At 44.1% G+C, this 19,667-nt stretch overlaps 1 protein-coding gene across 4 annotated transcripts in view; it reads right to left on the reverse strand.

The window, feature by feature from the left end:
- The window catches only part of LOC132391741 (netrin receptor UNC5D-like), a 775,452-nt gene that overhangs the window by 221,864 nt on the left and 533,921 nt on the right, over nucleotides 1-19,667 (reverse strand). For all 4 annotated transcript variants that reach the window (XM_059965319.1, XM_059965334.1, XM_059965310.1 and 1 more), the window contains 2 exons: nucleotides 6,693-6,873; nucleotides 4,044-4,211 (listed from right to left, as the gene is read on the reverse strand). In XM_059965319.1, the coding sequence (XP_059821302.1) occupies nucleotides 4,044-4,211; nucleotides 6,693-6,873 (349 nt within the window). The remainder of the gene's footprint in view (nucleotides 1-4,043; nucleotides 4,212-6,692; nucleotides 6,874-19,667) is intronic.

A 19,667-nucleotide genomic window follows, 5' to 3' on the forward strand; every position in this document is an offset into this window, starting at 1 on the left:
TCCTTGAGGGTTTTGCTGTTGCTTGCTTGGTGGGTAGAGGGTGCTGATGCATTTTTTTGCAGAAGTAAGTGGGGGAGGGGGAGTGTCATTGCTTTGCTTGTGTGTAAGAGGTGGAGTGGGGGGAGTTTGGGATTTTAACGTTTTTACTGTCACTCTTCTGCTTTTGTGTATGTCTGTGAAGAACAAGAATTTCAGGTTGTATATTGTGTACATTCTCTGATATTAAATGGAACTATTGAAGTATTGAACATCGCCCAGAGGAAGGCAATGGAAAACTACACCTATAGAAAAACTTGCCAATAACAATCACAGTCACGGAAAAACCATGATTGCCCACGTCACACAACATGGCACATAACAAACGAATAAAGTCGTAAATGAAATTCAAGAAAAACTTCCGGCCACTGGAAATCTGCAATTAAAAAAAAGAAAAAGCGGGAAGCACTCCGTACAGAGACAGAGTTCACATCTCAGGCTGAAAATACTTCATCAGTTGCATGAAGTCTCAAAAGACTTCCAAAGTTTTTGTGGACGTTGTCTGAAGTGAAAGCAAACTTCATGGAAAGAGCACTGCTGACGTAGCATTTAACAGCTTTGGTGATAACTCCTTGTTGTGAATTACTATTTCCACTCTGCTCAGCAACATGTTCTGATTATCAAACCACTTTCGTGGTGGAGGATTGACAGAATGTGTGTAATCAATACGCAGTAAGATTGGTGAGAAAGGTCTTTATCCTATTAATTAGTGGTCAGTGAAGGATTGTAAAATGAATACTTCAGCATTCAAAAGAAATCATAAACACAAGAGATTCCGTAGATGCTGGAAATCTAGAGCTACACGTACAATATGTTGAAGGAGCTCAGCTGGTCAGGCAGCATCTATGGAGAGGTTTAAACAGTCGATATATCAGGCTGAGACCCTTCTTCAGGAGGGGAAAGGGAGGGGGAAGAAACCAGAATGAGAAGGTGGATGAGGAGGGAGGAATACACCTGGCGAATGATAGGTGAAACCAGGTCAGTGGGTGGGGGTAGGGGATGAAGTAAGGAACTGGGAGGTGATAGGTGGAAGAGATAGGCTGAAGAAGATAGGAGAGGTCAGCAGACCATGGAATAAAGGGAAGGAGATGGAGAGCCAAAAGGATGTGATGGGCAGGTCATGAGGGCAGTGGAGGGGTAGAGCAGCAGTGAGGTGGGGCAGAGTAATGAGGGGAAATAAAAGTGAGTGGATACTGGAAATGAGAGAAATAGATATTGATAGGTAGGTGGAAGAGGTAAAGGGCTGAAGAAGAAGGAATCTGATAGGAGAGGAGAATATACCAGGGGAAATGGGGAAGGAGGAGGGCCAGCAGAGGGAAGTTCAAAAGAGAAGTGAAGGATTAAGAGGAGAGCCAGAATGGTGAATAGAAAAAGAGAGAAGGGGCAGAGGGGAGAAATTACCAGACATTAGAAAAATAAATGTTCATGCCTTCAGGTTGGAGGCCACCCAGACAGAATATGAGCTGCTGCCTGCTTGTGACAGTGGAGAAGGCCATCGACTGACATGGAATGGGAATGAAAAACAGAATTAAAAATGCCTGATTGCCAGGAAAACCCAGCTTCTAAAATCATCATCCCGAATGCTGCACACATAATAACATTTCACATGCCGTCAGCTTTGCTTCAGATAACGTTCCAGATTCTGAGCTTCAAGTTTGTGGGCTTAAGTCCAGCTCAGAGTATTGTATAGGCTGTGCTTCCCATGAACTACTGATAGAGTGTTGCCCTGTCAAGAGAGGTACACCAAGGTTCCATTTGCTCTCCCGAGATCACACACATTTATTTGGATTGAAGCCTTGGGATTTCTCTCTGCTCTCCTGGTCAGTCAGCCTTACTAAAAGATCACCTACTCATGATTTGCAGACCGAGGGAGATGGACAGGTACTGTGGATGAGGCAAGCCATTTACAGGAGGAGTAGGGCAGGTTGCATGAATGGCCAATGAAGTGGCAGGTGGAATACAGTTAAGGCAAATGTGCGGTCATGCACCTTGGTAGGAAGAATAAAGGTATAGCCTATTTTCTAAAAGACCCATGTAAGAAGGTTGGGCACTTCTGATGGATAGCACAAACATATTGGGCTGAATGGCCTTCTGTGCTGGAACCATTCTATGATTCTAAGGGAAATATTTCCTTGTTTACAATGTTTTCTGTCCACGTTACAGCATCCCAGGACACAGTATCAAATTCTGTAAGCTAATGCCATAACAAATTAGGAATATTGTGTTCAGTTATAGTCTCCACCTTATAGGAAGTGTGTGGAAGCCTTAGAGAGGGTGCAGAGGAGGTTTACCAGGATACTGCCTGCATTACCTGCCTTACAGAGATAGACCATGTCACATTGTGTGCTGGCAACATTGGAACTCAAGTGTGGAGAAAAGACAGACTCTAATGTAGAGTCAGCAAAGAGAACTTATTCATAATAATTCCAAAAGAACATCAGTGGCTCGGCTGAGCAACACAACAAGATGTGGCATTCTCTGAACTAGGACCCTGCAATTAGTGCTAAACAGGCGTCCGCTTAAATAATACAAGTAACATGGAATGCCTGACCCTTTCAAAATAAACTTAACAAGCTTAGCGAAAAGGCCCCAGGAGACCACATTACAAAGAGCGAGTTGCTCAAGAAAGACACAAGGAACGCTAAACAATTAATAACTGTTATTAAACAACAATTAACCAGTTCAGGTACTAAGAAGCTCAGAGCTCCGTGCTCTCTGGGGTGCCCCACACACACAACCTCATTACAGGCAGTGTGAACTAGGGCTTTTCTCTTTGGAGCAAAGGAGGATGAAACGTGAGTTGATAGAGGTGTACAAGGTGATAAGGGGCATTGTCGGAGTGGACACTCGAGACTTTATCCCAGGGCAGAAATGGCTAATACAAGGAGGTGTAATTTTAAGGTGACTGGAGGAAATTATAGGCGTGATGTCAGAGTTAAGTCATTACACAGAGAGTGGTAGGTGTGTGGAGCACCTGGCCAAGGGTGGTTGTAGGGGCAGATATATTAGAGGGATTAAGAGGCTCTTAGATAGGTGTATGGATGATAGAAAAATAAAGGCCTATGTAGGAGACAAATGAGAAAATCTGCAGATGCTGGAAATCCAAAACAACACACAAAAACTGCTAGAGGAACTCAGCAGGCCAGGCAGCATCTATAGAAAAATGTCTTGGCCCAAAACCTCGACTTATTACTTTTTTCCATAGATGCTGCCTGGCCTGCTGAGTTCCTCCAGCATATTGTGTGCATTCTTTGTCTATGTAGGAGGCAAGGGTTATATTGATCTCAGAGTAGGTTAATATGTCTGTACAACACTCTGAGCCAAAGGGTTTGTACTGTTCTATGTTCTATTTTATGTAACGTCAGTGTCTGGCTATCCTTCTTTTATCATTTTGGGTTTATTTCTCATTCCTTTGTGTCCTATTACCACCCCACAAGGCCTCGACTCAACCTTTCTGCCAAAGAACCTCTCGCTGATCACACCCTTCCATGTTCCCATTATGTCTCAAACATTTCACACTTCTAATGAAGGATCCTGAGGTGTTAACTCTCCTCAGGAGAGCGGCAAGCGTTTCCTGCAATTTCTTGCCTTTATTCTGTCATTCCCACTTCTCCCCTGATGACACGGGATTGGCACAAATTCACTGATAGCAACGATGAAGGAAGGAATTTGCTGAAATTTGTTTTAACCTTGTAAGCTTCAACTGCTTCAATCTTTTGTGACTATTGTTCCATTAAAAATAACTAGCTAATTTGTCACCGCCAAGCAGATGAAATTGCTAAGTTTTTTAGCCTTGTATAGGTTTCAATGATACGACTATCAAACACATGTCCCTGTGCGATGACAATACCAATTGCTTTGATTGGGCTACTATGCTGATTCAGACTTCAGTCTGTCACTGGGTTTTCAGAACTGTGAGGTTGTTTCATGGAATTCTTCTGCTTGCTAAACCATCTTATCACTTACATTTTGTTTTGCCGGTTTTATTGAGAAGTGGAGGCTCTAACCTGGGCAAAGAGAGGAGCAGACAATCTTCTGGACTGAGGTCCCATCACAGAAGGTTCCCCCGTTGAGTGGCGCTGGGTTGGTGCAGGTGCGGGTTCGTTTCTGCCACCCTCGGCCGCAGTGGACGCTACAGGGCGACCATTCTGTCCAAGAGGACCAGGCACCGTTGACTGAAAAATAAACAGCCGGTTATACATGTTAAGGGCTCTGTGAACTGGACCCTGCTGGGGACAGGTCATCCATCTGAAACAACTTCTCTGTTTTTACCACCCTAAACTGCCTGACTTACTGGCCACTTGAAGCAATTTGACCTCCAATTCCGATAAAACTGTACTCACTCAGAGGAGGAGGACATTGCTGGCAAAGCTATCGCTTATAGAAAACACAAGTACGTACACAACACTGGAAGACCTCAGCAGGTCAGGCAGCATCCGTGAGGAAAGAGTAGCCAACGTTTCGGGCTGAGACCCTTCATCAGGAAGGGTCCTGTTTCCTGTTGGAGTTCTTCCAGCGTTGTGGACGTATTCTTTGATCCACAGCAGCTGCAGTTGTATTTTTGTGTTTAGAAAACACAAGTGACTGCTGATGGTGTATTCTGGAGTAAAATAAAAGCTTTTTACTTTTGGTCATAGAAACATACAGAACAGAAACAGACCCTTCTGCCCACATTGTCCATGCCAACCAAAATGGCCACCTAAACTTGTCCTGGCTGCCTCCATTTGGCCCCATATTCCTCTAAGTCATTCCTATCCGTGTACTTGTCCAAATGTCTTTTAAAGATTATTACTTTACCTGCCTCAACCACCTCCTCTGGCAGCATTCCACCTATATGCACCACTTTCTGAGTGAAGAAGTTCTCAGCTCCCAGGAGTACCGGCAAAGTTCTCGTAACTCTGGATGCAAACACATCGACCCTCCATTTGCCCCCACAGATCCTGCTGACCCGCCGGGTTCTTACATCATTTACTGCCATTCCGAATTACATCAGTTTATAAGAATTTAAGAATATAAGAATTACATCAGTTTATAAGAGTTTTGTGAGGCTAGGACCTGCCATGGAACTGAGGAGATGGTTGAGAGTGGATCACATTGGTGGGTAATGGTTACCGTGACCACAACTCACTTAAATTAAGAACATTCTTGCTGCTGATCAGGCTAGGTTTCAGCCATGAATCTGAGCCAGGAGACTTTTTGCATGTTGGTTGTCTGTTTGCCTTGTGTGCATTTTTTTCATAGATTTTATTGTGTTTCTTTCTATCTACCGTGAATGCCCGCAAGAAAATTAACCTCAGGTAAGTACTATCACTTTGATAATAAATCTACTTTGAAGGTCCATACTGGGGCTGCATAGAGGCGTAGTTTGTAATGCTGTGGTCTCACAGCTTAGTGACGCAGTAGCCTAGAGGTGAGCACAACACTTCACAGTACCAGCAATCCCCGAGTTCAATTCCTGCTGCTGTCTGTAAGGAGCTTGTACGTTCTCCCCGTGAACCCCTGGGTTTCCTCCGGGTGCTCCGGTTTCCTCCCACAATCCAAAGATGTACCAGTTGATAGGTTAATTAGTTGTTGTAAATCGTCACGTGATTAGGTTAGGGTTAAATCAGGGATTGTTGGTGGCACAGCTCGAAGGGCCACAAGGGCCTGTCCCGCGCTGCATATATAAATAAATAAATAACCCGAATTCAAAGCTGACCTCAGGTGGACCCTGTGAAAATTTGCATAATCCCCCTCGGGACCATCCAGGTTTTCTCCCACATCTTAAAGACATTCAGGTGGGTTAGTTTGCTGCTGTAAATATCCCCTAGTGTAGGTTAGTGCTTAACTCTGAGGGAATGTGGGCAAAATGCATCAGCAGGCCAAACCAGAGAGATATTTTGCAATGATCAATAAGCCAATTGTTTGGAATCAAATGACTTTGCCTGGTGTCTCAGGGCTGGGTGTGTTTGCACCTACACCACCCCCACTTCTTCTCTCCCACCTGTCCCACACCCCTCCTGTGGTGTTCTAACCTCGCCATCCCCAATATCCTTTGTTCTCACCAGATCTACATTCTTTTTCTTTTCTCCACATTGACAAATACAGTACTGTTCAAAAGTCTTTGGCACACTGGCTATATATGTTACTAGGATTTTTGCACAGTACTGGACGTGGCTGAGAAGGACTTAGAAGCAGAAGAACCAAAAGTGGGCACATAGGACGAGTCTGGATGGGCATCTAGGTTGGCATGGGCCAGTTGGGTGGAAGGGCTTGTTTCCATGTTCTATGAATCTTTAAAATGGGATTTGTGCGAACGAGCATGGACTTGATGGCCTAAAGTGCCTACTTCCATGTTGCAGGCCTCGAGGGCAAGCCTCACCTGGCACTGCAGTGAGGTTCTGAGAGGGTTCACCCACTTAAGTAACACCATCCTTTGCATGGGACTCTGCCTGACTTATCGGGATTGCTGGAAAACATGGGACCTTTCCCAATTCCCTTGAAGCCAACACGTGACCTCTCACTCCATTGCTTTCTGTTGGATCTTGCTTCGTGCACATCTCCTGGGTTACAACAATCGCTGCACTTCAGAAGATGCAGGGACATTCTGCGATTGGGAAAGACACACACTAATCACTGCAATATCCAGACGTGAGGAGTGCAATACTATTTCTTACCAAACACTGTCAGCGTGGCGACAGTACTCCGTCGCCGGGCAACCACATTGGAGGCAATGCAGGTGTAGTTGCCTGAATCGGAGAGGTGCGCTTGCTCGATGACCAGACTGTGCTCTGCGGTTGTGTAAACATTGGGGTCGTGCTGAGGATCAATCGCCTCTTCATTCTTCAACCATTCGACCTGCAAGGAAAGGCAGAGGCATGGACTCCCAGAAAGGATATCACAGATTCATAGAGTCGTACAGCATGGATACAGGCCCTTCAGCCCAACTTCTCCATACTGACCAAGGTGTTCGCTCAGGTTAATCTGCTTTTAAAGATTAAAAAGGTTAGCTTTATTTGTCACACAGACATCAAAACATACAACAAAATGTGTCACTTTGCGTCAACAACGAACATAGTCAGAGGATTGTCCTGGAGCCAGTCCCCAACTGTCACTACGCTTCGGGCGCCGCAATTTAGGAACCCCAACCCGAACTGTACATATTTTGGAATGTGGGTGGGAACTGGAGCAGCCAGAGGAAACCTACATGGTCATGGAGAGAATGTGCAAACTCCTCATAGACGGTGCTGGGAATTGAACCCCGATCAGCGATTGCTTGCGCTGTAAAATGTTGGCTCTAGGCTTTTCCCTTCGAAGGACTTGTCTGGCAACTTGTAACAGTACCATACTGTGTTGTGGCATATTACATTTTGTGCCATGAAAGTCTGATCAATTCCAAGCAATGCCTTTAACTCTTTGTGAACTCATAGCATGTAAAGTGTACAAAATTAAGGGAGAGAAGTTTAGGGGAGACATCAGGGGTAAGTTTTTTACACAGAGGGTTGTGAGTGCCTGGAATGACTTTGCAGGAGGCTAAAATGTTAGGGGTATGTCAGAGCCTCTTGGACAGGCAGATGGATGAAGGAAAAATGGAGGGTTATGGGGTAGTGTGGGTTTAGTACATTTTTTTAAGGATTACATGGAGGGCTGAAGGGCCTGTACTGTGCTGTAGTGTTCTATGGTTCTACATAAAAAGAAAGTGTCTGTACCAGTTGAACACTGTACGTTTGCTGAATGCTTGCTAATAGCTGCTGGATTCTCTTTGGCCTCGGGCACTAGTGGCATGAGACCAAAAGACCAAAGAGTTTATCTATCTCTGCCTCTCTTGCTATGCTTGTGGATTGAACCTCTATTTATTGAACCACCTTTTGGGTGAGTCTTGGTACTTTCCCTAGATCGAGGAACTGTGATCATCAGTGTCCAGGACAGACCCAGAGTGATTTCATGAGTTGGAATTTGAAGTTCCCCCAACAACAGTAACAATCAAGAGGAGACTAAGAATCGTACACCCTGAAACATCTGTGGAAACCTTTGTGACTTACTAGGTAGTATTTTGTATGGTTTATATGTGCTTTCTGTTTTATGATAATAAATTAGGCTTGTTATTTCGCTGTGCGTGTCCAATTATTACCACATTTCTAGGATTATCTAATCGGCTTGGGGCTTCGGGGCTCTGATCAACCCACCCATTGCATGTACATGAAGGGGAGGCACAGAGGTACAACTGGTGTAATCCCTACCCCAGCTCAGGGCTTCCTCTGGGAGCTCCAGTTCCCAAAGATGTGCTTTTTGGTGAAGTAACCGTAAGAGACCGTAAGATACATGAGCAGAATTAGGCCATTTGCCCCAATGAATCTGTTCCTCCATGGCAACATGGCCGATCCAATTCCCTCTCAGCCCCTATTCCTGCCTTCTCCTCGTATACAAGAGACCAGAACCGATTGCCCCTGGGGTGTAGGTGAGTGGCCATATATTGGGGCTGAGTTGATGGGAGGGTGAGAAGAGCAAAATTGGTTAGGGTAGGATTCATCTAAAAGTGGAAGCTTGATGCTTGGCCTGGACAGAGAACTGAAGAGTTTGTTTCTGTTTCCTATTCCCTATCTTTTATAAAAAACAAAGTATTCAGGCATGTCTGGGAGAGATAATTCCAACCATTCATGACTACCTGAGTGAGAAAATTTCTCCTCAAGCCACTTTTGAATGGGTAAATGCTTATCCTGAAGGCTTTTCTTCCGGCTGTCACATTCTCCAAACACTTGTTAACCTCTACTGATAGGAAAACTGAAGAGACGAGATGCGGGAGAAAGTGTGAAGTGATTCAACTTGGAATGTCGAACTTGAAGGCAGAATACAGGGTTAGTGGCAGGATTGAATATCCGTGTGGATAAACAAAGGCAGCCTGGAGCTAACGTCCATAGATTCCCTCAGTGCCGCCGCTTAAATTGATAGGGTGGTTAAGAAGGTTAATGGTGTGTTGGTTTTATTAGTTGGAGGACTGAGTTCAACAGCTGCAAGTTAATGTTGCAAATCCATATAACCTTGGTTAGAACACGCTTAGAATATTGCATTCAGTTCTGGTTATAGGAAGGATGAGGAAGCCTTAGAGAGGGTCCAGAGGAGATTTACCAGGAGGCTTCCTGGATTAGAGAGCTTGAAGATAGGTTGAGTTAGCTAGGGCTTCTCTCTTTGGAGCGAAGGAGGAAGAGAGGTGACTTGATAGAGGTGTACAAGATGATAAGAGAAATTGATTGAGTTGTTGGCCAAAGAGTTTTTCCCAGGGCAGGAATGGCAAAAAAAAAAGGAGGGCATAATTTTAAGGGGATTGGAGGAAAGTAACTGGGGGATGTCAGAGGTAGGTTTAACACATAGAGAGTAGTGGGTATGTGGAATGCCATGCCAGGGGTGTTAGTTGAGGCAGTTGCATAATGGGCATTAAAAAAACTCTTAGATAGGCACACGGATGAAAGAAAAATGGAGGGTTATGTAAGAGGGAAGGGAATGATTGATCTCAGAGTAGGTTAAAAGGTTGGCACACATTTTAGTAAGAAAGGGCCTATACTGAGTTGTAAGGTTTTAGGTTCTACGTTCTAACTCTATTCAAGTCACCTAGCCTTACGATTTGGAAATACATTACTGTTTCCTCATCATCTTCTGTCGTCATCCTTCAGCAGAGATAAAAACAATGACACAAAAGTTCCTGCAGAAGCTGAATCTGGCTTCTGCCCCTTTCCTCTCCAGCCCTGCTGAAGGGTCTTGGCCCGAAATGTTGACTGCTCGTTTCCCTCCATAGATGCTGGCTGACCTGCTGAGTTCCTCCAGCATTTTGTGAGGCATAAACTGATTTTGTTAGGAATGCAAAATCCTGAAGAAAGATTGGACCAACATTTCTGTAGATGCTGCCCGACCTGCCAAGTACTTCCAGTATCTTTTGTCCTATTTCAGATTTCCAGCATCTGCAGATGTTTTTCTGTTTGTTTTCGTCACTCTGGGACTTCACCAGAAGGACCGTAACAGCTGAAGCAGCTGGTTTGCCATCACTGACTCAGTCAGCGATGGGGGAGTGGATTTAGACCTTGTCAGTGATGCTTGACTTCTGGAAACAAATACTAAAAAGTTCTAAACATTCCAGCTGGGGATAACAGCCTCTCAGGATCAGTGAAATGTCTACAGCCAAGAAATTGCAGCAGTGGAGACCGAGTCCACATCTGTCCGAGGCCTGAGCACACAGTAATAGTGGTGGAGCTTCATATCTACCATTATCTCTCCAGTTAACCTACTATTCGTATGTCTTTGGACTGTGGGTGGAAACCAGATCATCTGGAGGAACCCACGCAGTCACAGGGAGAATGAACAGATTTCTTATAGACAGTGGAGGGAATTGAACCTGGGTCACCGGTGCTGTAACAGTGTTATGCTAATCACTACTCTACTGAGGACTCAGCAGGCTAGGCAGCATCTATGGAGGGAGAGGAAGAGTGAATATTTTAGACCAAGACCTTTCATCGGGATGGAATTCGTCCAATATTTTGTCTGCACCTCTGCCGAAAGCAGAACAGCCATTCCCATTCCCGTTCTGACATGTTGGTCCGTGGCCTTCTCCTGTGCCGTGATGAGGCCACCCTCAGGGTGAAGAAGCGACACTGTACGTTCTGCCTGGATAGCCTCCAACCTGATGGCATGAATATCGATTTCTCCTTTCCCTTCCCTCTGCATCTGTTCCCTACTCTGGCCTCTTACCTCTTCTCTACCGCCTATCACCTCCCCCCTGGATCCCCTCCTCTTTCCCTGCATCCTATGGTCCACTCTCCTCTCCTATCAGAGTCTTTCCTCTCCAGCCCTTTACTTTTCCTTCACCCCTGGCCTCACCTATCACTTTCCAGCTATCCTCCCTCCGCTCCTCCCCCCACCTTTTTATTCAGGCATCTTCACCTTTCCTTTCCAGTCCTGATTAAGGGTCTCAGCCCGAAACATCGGCTGTTTATTCATTTCCATAGATGCTGGCTGACCTGCTGAGTTCCTCCATCATTTTGTGTGAGTTCCTTAATGGCAGCAGCAGGAATTGAACTCCAATCTTACAGCAGGCACTGTCACAGCGTTACGCTAAACGCTTTGCTACCGTGCCTACCCACTCCTCCTTACTGCCCTCCTCACTAAGTGCTATGCAGTCTGATTTGAGAGACACACTAATACCTCCCATGGGCTTAACACTGCATCTGGCTACTTACTGAGGTACATGGTAAGAAACTAATATTTTGTGCCCTTAAGTGAGTGATAAATCCCAGCTGTAACACAAATTATGTTTTTCATTTTTCACCAAGCCCGTAATGAAAACTGCGATCCCCTGGGGAACTTCGCCAGCTCAATAAATTACAACAAGGTTAATATTATTCAGCTGCTTAGAATATCAGATGGAGATTCCTGTGTAATTGTGAAACCAACCGAGCTTCAAGCGGCGACGTATAGTCAGCCAGTGGAGCGATACTAGGTATGCGTTGCTCAACGCAGGCACAAACTGAAGCTCCTTGCAATTAAAGGAATATAATTGCCTCAATTGTCTCCATGGTGACAGTCACTGTTCATTTACGTTTGATTATAAGGATAGGTTAGGCTGCTGAATAGTACTGGACTAGACTGTGCTGTTTAATTAGAATCTCTGGTGGAGCGTTTGTGTGCTGCTATGTAAAATCTGGTTGAAAGTGGCCCAACAGTGATATTTACGTGTCTCTGGCTTATGAAGGTACTTGTATTTCAGCTCCTCTGTTGGTTCAAGGGCGAAAAGAAGAGAAAAATAACACCAGATGGAGTCTCTCAACAAACTCTCTCCACATGTGCAGCCTATTTTCTTACGAAGATAAAGAGATCGCTTTCCTACTTACTCATCTCTCAGGGTCTCTGAAAAGCTTGCCAACAGCTCTGTGCAGCCACATAAAAAGAAAGGATATGAATGCTTTAGAGAGGATGCAGAGGCTTAGTTTTCCTCAAAGTGGAGGAACCGAGGAAGAGGTGGACAGAATTATGAGGTGCATGGATAGGGTAGGTAGCAGTGTGGAAAAGAGCCTGGGGCTTACCTACAGAACAAACTTTCTTTTCATTACAAACTGAAGTCAACAGTGAAGTGTCATGTCCTGGAATGAATGCATCCCGATTCAGCAATTTCATTATTTTTATACTATATTTTATCGACATTTAATCCCTTTTACTTCTATCTGCATGCGCTGTGTATACATAGTGTGAGGTAACCATATAACAATTACAGCATGGAAACGGGCCATCTTGGCCCTTCTAGTCTGTGCCGAATGCTTCCTCTCACCTAGTCCCACAGGCCCGCACTCAGCCCATAAGCCTCCATTCCTTTCCTGTCCATTTACCTATCCAATTTTTTTTTAAATTGGTAGGCCTTCTGCAGAGTCAAGCTTACCAGCATACATCATGAAATTTATTGTCTTTGTGGCAGCAGTAGAATGCAATCGATATTAATAGAAAAGACTGTGAATTACAGTAAATATATATATATTAAATGGCTGAAATAAATAAGTAGTGCAAAACAGAAATAAAAAAGTAGTGAGGTGTTGTTCATGGGTTCACTGTCCATTCAGAAATTGGATGGCGGAGGGGAAGAAGCTGTTCCTGAGTCATTGAGTGTGTGCCTTCAGGCACTATGTCCTCTGTCATGGTAATGAGAAGAGGGCATGTTGTGGTTGATGGGAATCCTTAATGATGGATGTTGCCCTTTTGAGGCATTGCTCATTGAAGATGTCCTGGATACTATGGAGACTAGTACCCATGATGAAGCTATCTAATTTTACAACTCTCTACCGTATCGGCCCTTGTCCTTCCCTTGGACAACATCGGTGGCGACATCGGAGGGGGAGACTTGCAGCTTGGGCAACTGCCGGTCTCCCATACAACCCTGCCGAGACCTGCGCAAATCCATAGTCTCTCGAGACTAATCTGTGATTGAGGTTGGTTTGAATCAGTTCAGTCTACCCATGTTTATCTGCTGCAATGACCATCCTGCTGTTCTCTAGTACAGCCCTCCAGCCTTCACTATTCCCCAATACAATAGGAAACTTTTTATTCACAGCAGAGGTGAATAAAATTACAGGACATGGGTTTAGGGGAAGGATTAAGAGGTTTAGATGGGATCGTAGAAGAAAAATTTCTCACAGATGTTGGTTCAAATTTAGAATATACTGTCCTGGCGATAGAGCTAGTGACTCTCAGTGTCAGGACCATGGACGCTGCCGTGGAATCGGTGTGCCCATGCGGGCAGGCTGCGCAACAGGTTCAACAACTAGGCTCGTAAATATGCACTTTCCAGCTAATTACTATGGTGGTATTTAACTCCATTTATTTTGTTCTGGTCTTGTTGGGACTTGACCAAAACCACAGGAACATTTACACTTCCAAATTACCCTCATCCTTGTCTGGGAAAGAAGACTAACGTTTTGACTGATGCTGTAAAGGAGCAGTATTTATTTAGTTACTGCTTCCAGCCAGAGTGTTGGCCTTTAACTTTCAGTTTGAGAATTTTAGTTAACGGTCCTGTGGGCCCGGCATTTATTGTTTTTCTTTTGCTTTAAATTCTGCAAAAGTTCTCATTAAATTCAGTGAACTGTTAACCCATTTCAGTGTGTCTCTGAACGTGCTTGGGCCCTATATCCGAACGTTCTGACACTCAAAGTTCAGGGTTCAAAGTATATTTGTTATCAAAGTAATTATCCACTATACAACCTTGAGATTTGTTTCCTAAGAGGCAGCCTGGAAACAAAAGAAATCAAAAACAATCATTAATAAAAGACTGACAAGCGCCCAATGTGCTGAAAGGAAAAAAAAGAATTCATGCAAACATTAATTGCACGCAAATAGTGTACTGAACTGAAATCTACAAAGACAGTTTGTCTCTAGAAAACTTAGTTCTATGCAGAGTGGAGCAGTGGGCTGAGCAGGTCCATCCCTCACCTCAGGCCCCAACATCAATCTGGCCCAGCACTCACAACATCTAAGAAAAACCTAGATAAGCACTTAGAAGTGCCAAACATGTCCCTACCTTAGAAATTACTAGGCTTATCTATAGCGCTCTATTTTTCTAAGCTCCATGTACCTATCTAAAAGCCTCTTAAAAAACCCTATCATATCCGCCTCCACCACCGTTGCTGGCAGCCCATTCCATGCACTCACCACTACTCTGTACCTACTCCCCAACATCTTAAACCTGTGTCATCTTGTGGCAACTATTTCAGCCTTGGGAAAAAGCCTCTGACTATCCACACAATCAATGCCTCTCATCATCTTGTACACCTCTATTAGGTCACCTCTCATACTCTGTCGCTCCAAGGAGAAAAAGCAGAGTTCACTCAACCAATTCTCATAAGGCATGCTGCCCAAATCCAGGCAACATCCTTGGATCTACTCTCACAATAATTAAGAAGTATTTCGGTGAGCACGTAAAGCAGTTATGTATGGAAAGCACTGGACCAAGCATTGGTAAATGGGATTAACATAGATTGGTCAGCATGAATGTGGTGGGCCGAAAGGCCTGATACTGTGACCTATGACTTTTTCAGCATCTTGTTCCTCCGTTAGTTCAGTGCTCATTCAGCCTATTTTAATCTCATGCAGTAGCCCCCCCCCCACCATCCAATACCAGATGGTGATGCAGCCAGTTAGTACGCTCTCCACAGTACATCCGTAGAAATTTGCGAGTGTTATTGGTGACATACCAAATCTCCTCAAACTCCTAATGAAAATATAGCCGCTGTTGTGCTTTCTTTGTAAACTGCATTGATATGTTGGGGCCAGATAGATCCTCAGAGATATTGACACCCAGGAGTTTGAAATTGCTTACTCTTTCTACTTCTGATCTCTTCACGAGGACTGGTGTGTGCTCCCTCGACTTACCCTTTCTAAAGTCCACAATCAAATCTTCGGCCTTTCTGGTGCTGAATGGAATGTTGTTGCTATGCCACCTCTCAACCAGTGATCTATCTCACCCCTGTATGTCTTCTTGTCACTAATGTCTATATTGCCATTGAAGGAAGCTATTTAGCCTCTTAGGCCCTGTTTCTGGCATTCAATAATCCAAGGCCAAGTATGGTACTGACCTTAGAGCCAACACTGTCTCTGCAAACACATCCAGCTCACTGGAAGGGTAAGCTAACCAATGCCAGGCTAACATCTCTTGCACTGAAGCCCCGTTTCTCACAGGGAATTACATTGGGCAGGACAGATTGCTTGCATCAGATTTCAAAAACAAATGCTCTATTCCAAGCTACTTCATAAATTAGCAGGTGGACTGAGTAAAAGGTTGAAGAACTGTAACATCCTCAGAGATTCCAGAGTATCCTTGGCCCGTGACCATCCAAATGGAGACACATTTAGGATCTATTGAGAACCCAAGTCCAGACATCAGGATGGAAGGAGTGCTACATATGACTAACATCCCTTCCATCAGACACCTTCTGTCCCATTTGTAGAATTTATATTGGTCTCACTAACTACTTCAGAACAGATTGTATGAAGAAGATTGTATGGATCAGATTCATCTGGATGTTGCCTTAAGTCGAGACCTTTATATATGGGAAGAGATTGGATAGAGTGGGCTTGTTTTCCCTGGAGTGAAGGAGGCTGAGGGTTGACATGGTAGAAGCATATAATATGAATGAAGTTATAGGTAGGGGAGATGATCAACGTCATTTTCCCATGTATGAAGTATCAAAAATTAGAGGGCAGAGTTTTAAGAGCAGAGGTAGGAGAATTGCAGGGGAGTCCAATGGCAAATAGTTTTTACATAACAGTTGGTATCTGGAGCTTGCTGCCAGAAGAATTCAAGCACAAGTTTATTGTCAGGGGAAAGTACACGAAGTGCATAAATTCTATGAAAATTAGCTTTCGGCAACAGCAGCAGTGCAATACATGGCAAACATTAATTACATGAACCTAAATTAACCTTAATTATTATTTACAGAAAGTGGAATCAGATACAATTACTATGCTTAAGAGGCTTTTAGACAGATCCTTAAATAGGTAAAGCATAGAAGGGTATCGTCCTAATGTGGGCAACGGGGTAAAGTGTAGATTAACATCATCAGCTTTGACATGATGGACCAAAGGAACTGATTCTGTGGTGTATGAGTCACAGGGTCATAGAGCACAGGAAAAGGCCATTCGGCCCATCATAAAACTGAAACGCAAGCAACCCTGGGTCTGCCTAGGAGGAGAAACATCTTTTCACATCTAGGATATGTTCTATTCCTGCTACCACCATCAGGGAGCCTAAAGACCCACACTGAATACAGGAACAGTTTCTTTCACGCCACCATAAGAATGATCCATGAATCTATAAACACTAACCCATTATTCCTTTTTTTAAAACACTATTTATTTCTGTAAATACTAATATTATGTATTTGTATTTGACTGCTGTCACAAAACATCAAATCTCACAATGAATAAGACAGTGATAATAAACCTGAATATGATTCTGATTTAAAATGTTTCAGCTCTGTGGATCACAAAGGGATTAAATACAGTCTGTCCTCTTTTTTGGATATCCAGAGTAGTACTCACAAAATGTCGGAGGAACTCAACAAATCCTCTCCGTAGATGGAGAGGAATAAACACTTGATATTTTGGGCTGAGACCCTTCATCAGGACTGTTTATTTCTCAGCAGAGTTGCTGCCTGACCTGCTAAGTTCCTCCAGCATTTTATGTATGTTACTCTAGTTTGTGATAAATATCTGGTTACCTCTCCCTTCCACCCACGCACTCCAATGCAAACCGTCTTTGCAAAAATTCCTAGAAAGATTCCAAACAAAAACCTAATTTTGCCAAAGAAAATCATAGAAATTTACCCTCAATGGCCACTTTCATTATGTACATCTGCTTGTTAATGCAAATATGTAACCAGCCAATCATGTGGCAGCAGCTCAATGCCTAAAAGTGTGCAGAGATGGTGAAGAGGTTCAGTTGTTGTTCAGACCAAACATCAGAATGGGGAAAAAGTGATCTAAGTGACTTTAACTGTGGAATGATTGTTGGTGCCAGATGGGGTGGTTTGAGTATCTCAGAAACTGCCGCTCTCCCGAGATTTTTATGCACAAAAGTCTCTAAAGTTTCCAGAGAAAGGTGCGAGAAACAAAAAGCATCAAGTGAGTGGCAGTTCTGTTGGCAGAAATGCCTTAATAATGACAGAGGTCAGAGAGGAATGACCAGATTGCTTCTAGGAAATAGGAAGGCAACAGTAACTTAAATAACCACGTTCGGGCAGGTGGGGCTTATCAGCCTTGGATGGCAGCCGGCCCAGGGGAAGGAAATCTCTGATTTTAAACCTCTGCTGCCTTGCGGCCTTACCCACCCGGAAAGGCTTCGGGAGTAGATCCTAAGGGAGAAATTCGGAGCTGGGGTCCCTAAGGCAGTTTGATGTTGTTTACAACTTCACTCTGGCAACCTCTGCAACAACACTGGTGCCAAGCTGTATCAGCACTTGCCCTTCCCTTGGACAACATCAGTGATGTGGAGAGGGGGAGCCCGCTGCATGGGCAACAGCCGGCTCTTCAAATCTTCCCGCCCAGGCTTGTGCCCTGTAGAGGACACAGTTCAGCAGAGGCGCAAACCCGTGATTCCCTGGGATTGACGGCTGCCGACTATAACAGTGATGTACAGAAGAGCATCTCTGAATGCACAACATGTCAAACCTTGAAGTGGATGGGCTACAGCCACAGAAGAACATGACCATAAACGTACATACAGTGGCTACTTTATCAGCTCCTGGAGGTATCTAGGAATGTGCCTGCTGAGTGTATATTACTTACCAATGATGATGATGATGACATCATCCATCGATCTTGAAGGACAATGGATGCTTTGTCACTGGAGAGACCTCTCCTGGGCAAGAGCCTGGGAAGAAGGCATGGAGATCCTGGGATACTCGGTCATCAAGATCCCACTCCTGGCATCACCGGTGTAGTCCAAAGGAAAGTGAAGAAATATGTTTGGCACCAGCTTGGCTGTAGCTGCTGCCGTTAGGATGTTCAGTGATGTCCAACCACCTCATTTGAAGCTCCACTCTGGATTTCCTGTCTGGGTTTACTCCATAGCCTTTGTCTCTCCCGAGGCGGCCCACAAGGCAGTGGGACCACTTCCCCACTGCTGGGAAACCCATGCCCTCACCCATTACCTATAAATCCCTTAAAAAAATGATTCTCTAGTCTTTTTTTTTTCTCCCTTCACCCTTGTTCCCTAGCTGTGAAAGGTAACCTCATCTTGTCCTGCTGGAAGACAGATATTTTTGCCTGATTTGTTTAAACTGTGAAGGAGACATCTAATATTATCATGCTCTTAGGAAATCAAGTCTATTCATAAAGGGGAGGTCTTAAATAGGCCTGTAAAAAAGAGTGGACTGCTTTGAGACATGAAACATTGTGACTGTAGTCAAAATCTAGAAGCAGTAGATTGAATCACTCCATTTCACGTCCATGCAAAGCCAGTGGATGAGCTAAATTGAAATTCCATTATATACTCAAGCTTCTGGCTAATCACAAAAAGATCTATAGTGGAAATGCAGGGACATATATGGATTAGTTCAATAACCCTGTGTTAAGCATCAAGGGATAAATTTGCCTAATTGGTACATTTGTTCCAATTACTGAAAATAATTGCCACATGCTGACTGACAGGGTATGTTCGAAATGGGCTCTGTTGAGTGAATTGGAATCCTGTCAGGCTTATTGTGGTCACCGCACCTGCTACTCCCACCTGCCTCTCCAAATCCACGTCCCTCCTTTGGCAAGGAGAGCAGTTTCAATCTTTAAGGAATCAATTTACATTGACAGCGTGGCTTTGAACACTGGCGAGTAAAGAGGCTGCTGAAAGTTATGTATACACACAGTGGTCAGCAGAACCCAGCTAAACACCGATTAATCAAAAGCTCACATCGGCAAATTTATCGTGTTCACATCCACCTCCGTGATTACGCTGTGATTTCATCAACACAATTATACACATTAATCTTCATTCCACAGCATTTGTCAACTGCATTCTGGGTATAGAGGCCATTATAGTAGCTACTGCACTATCTAAATTAATCCATTGGGTGTATATCGAATCACTTAATCATGATGCAGTCAAGCGGCCCCTGTGAGTGCATTCCACCTTCATTAGATTTAATATATTTCTCATTATACACTGCAGTCTTTTGGATGAACACTTGGTGATCTGTTTGGTGTTTACTCTTCATCTGCCTGATCCTACTTCAATAAGATGCCAATCAGAAGTTGCACCAAAATTTGGGCTGCTCTGCTATCATTTCATTGGCTTTATCTGTTCACATACTCTCCGTGCCCCTTTATTAGGTACACCTGATCGTGAATGCAAATATTTAATCAGCCAATCCGGTGGCAGCAACTCAATGCAAAAATCAAAGCATGCAGACGTGGCCACAAGGTTCAGTTGTTGTTCAGGCCAAACATCAGAATGGAAGAAGAAACGGGATCCGAGTGACTTTGACAGTGGAATGATTTTTGGTGCCAGATGGGGTGGTTTGAGTACAGGTTTCCCCCGCAATCTGAAGGTAGAGCATTCCTATGAAACCGTTTGTAATCCGAAATGTTGTAAATCGAAGAAGCAATTACCATTAATTTATATGGGAAAA

The sequence above is a fragment of the Hypanus sabinus genome, chromosome 1, assembly GCF_030144855.1.
Source record: "Hypanus sabinus isolate sHypSab1 chromosome 1, sHypSab1.hap1, whole genome shotgun sequence".
In the NCBI taxonomy this organism is placed as follows: Eukaryota; Metazoa; Chordata; class Chondrichthyes; order Myliobatiformes; family Dasyatidae; genus Hypanus; species Hypanus sabinus.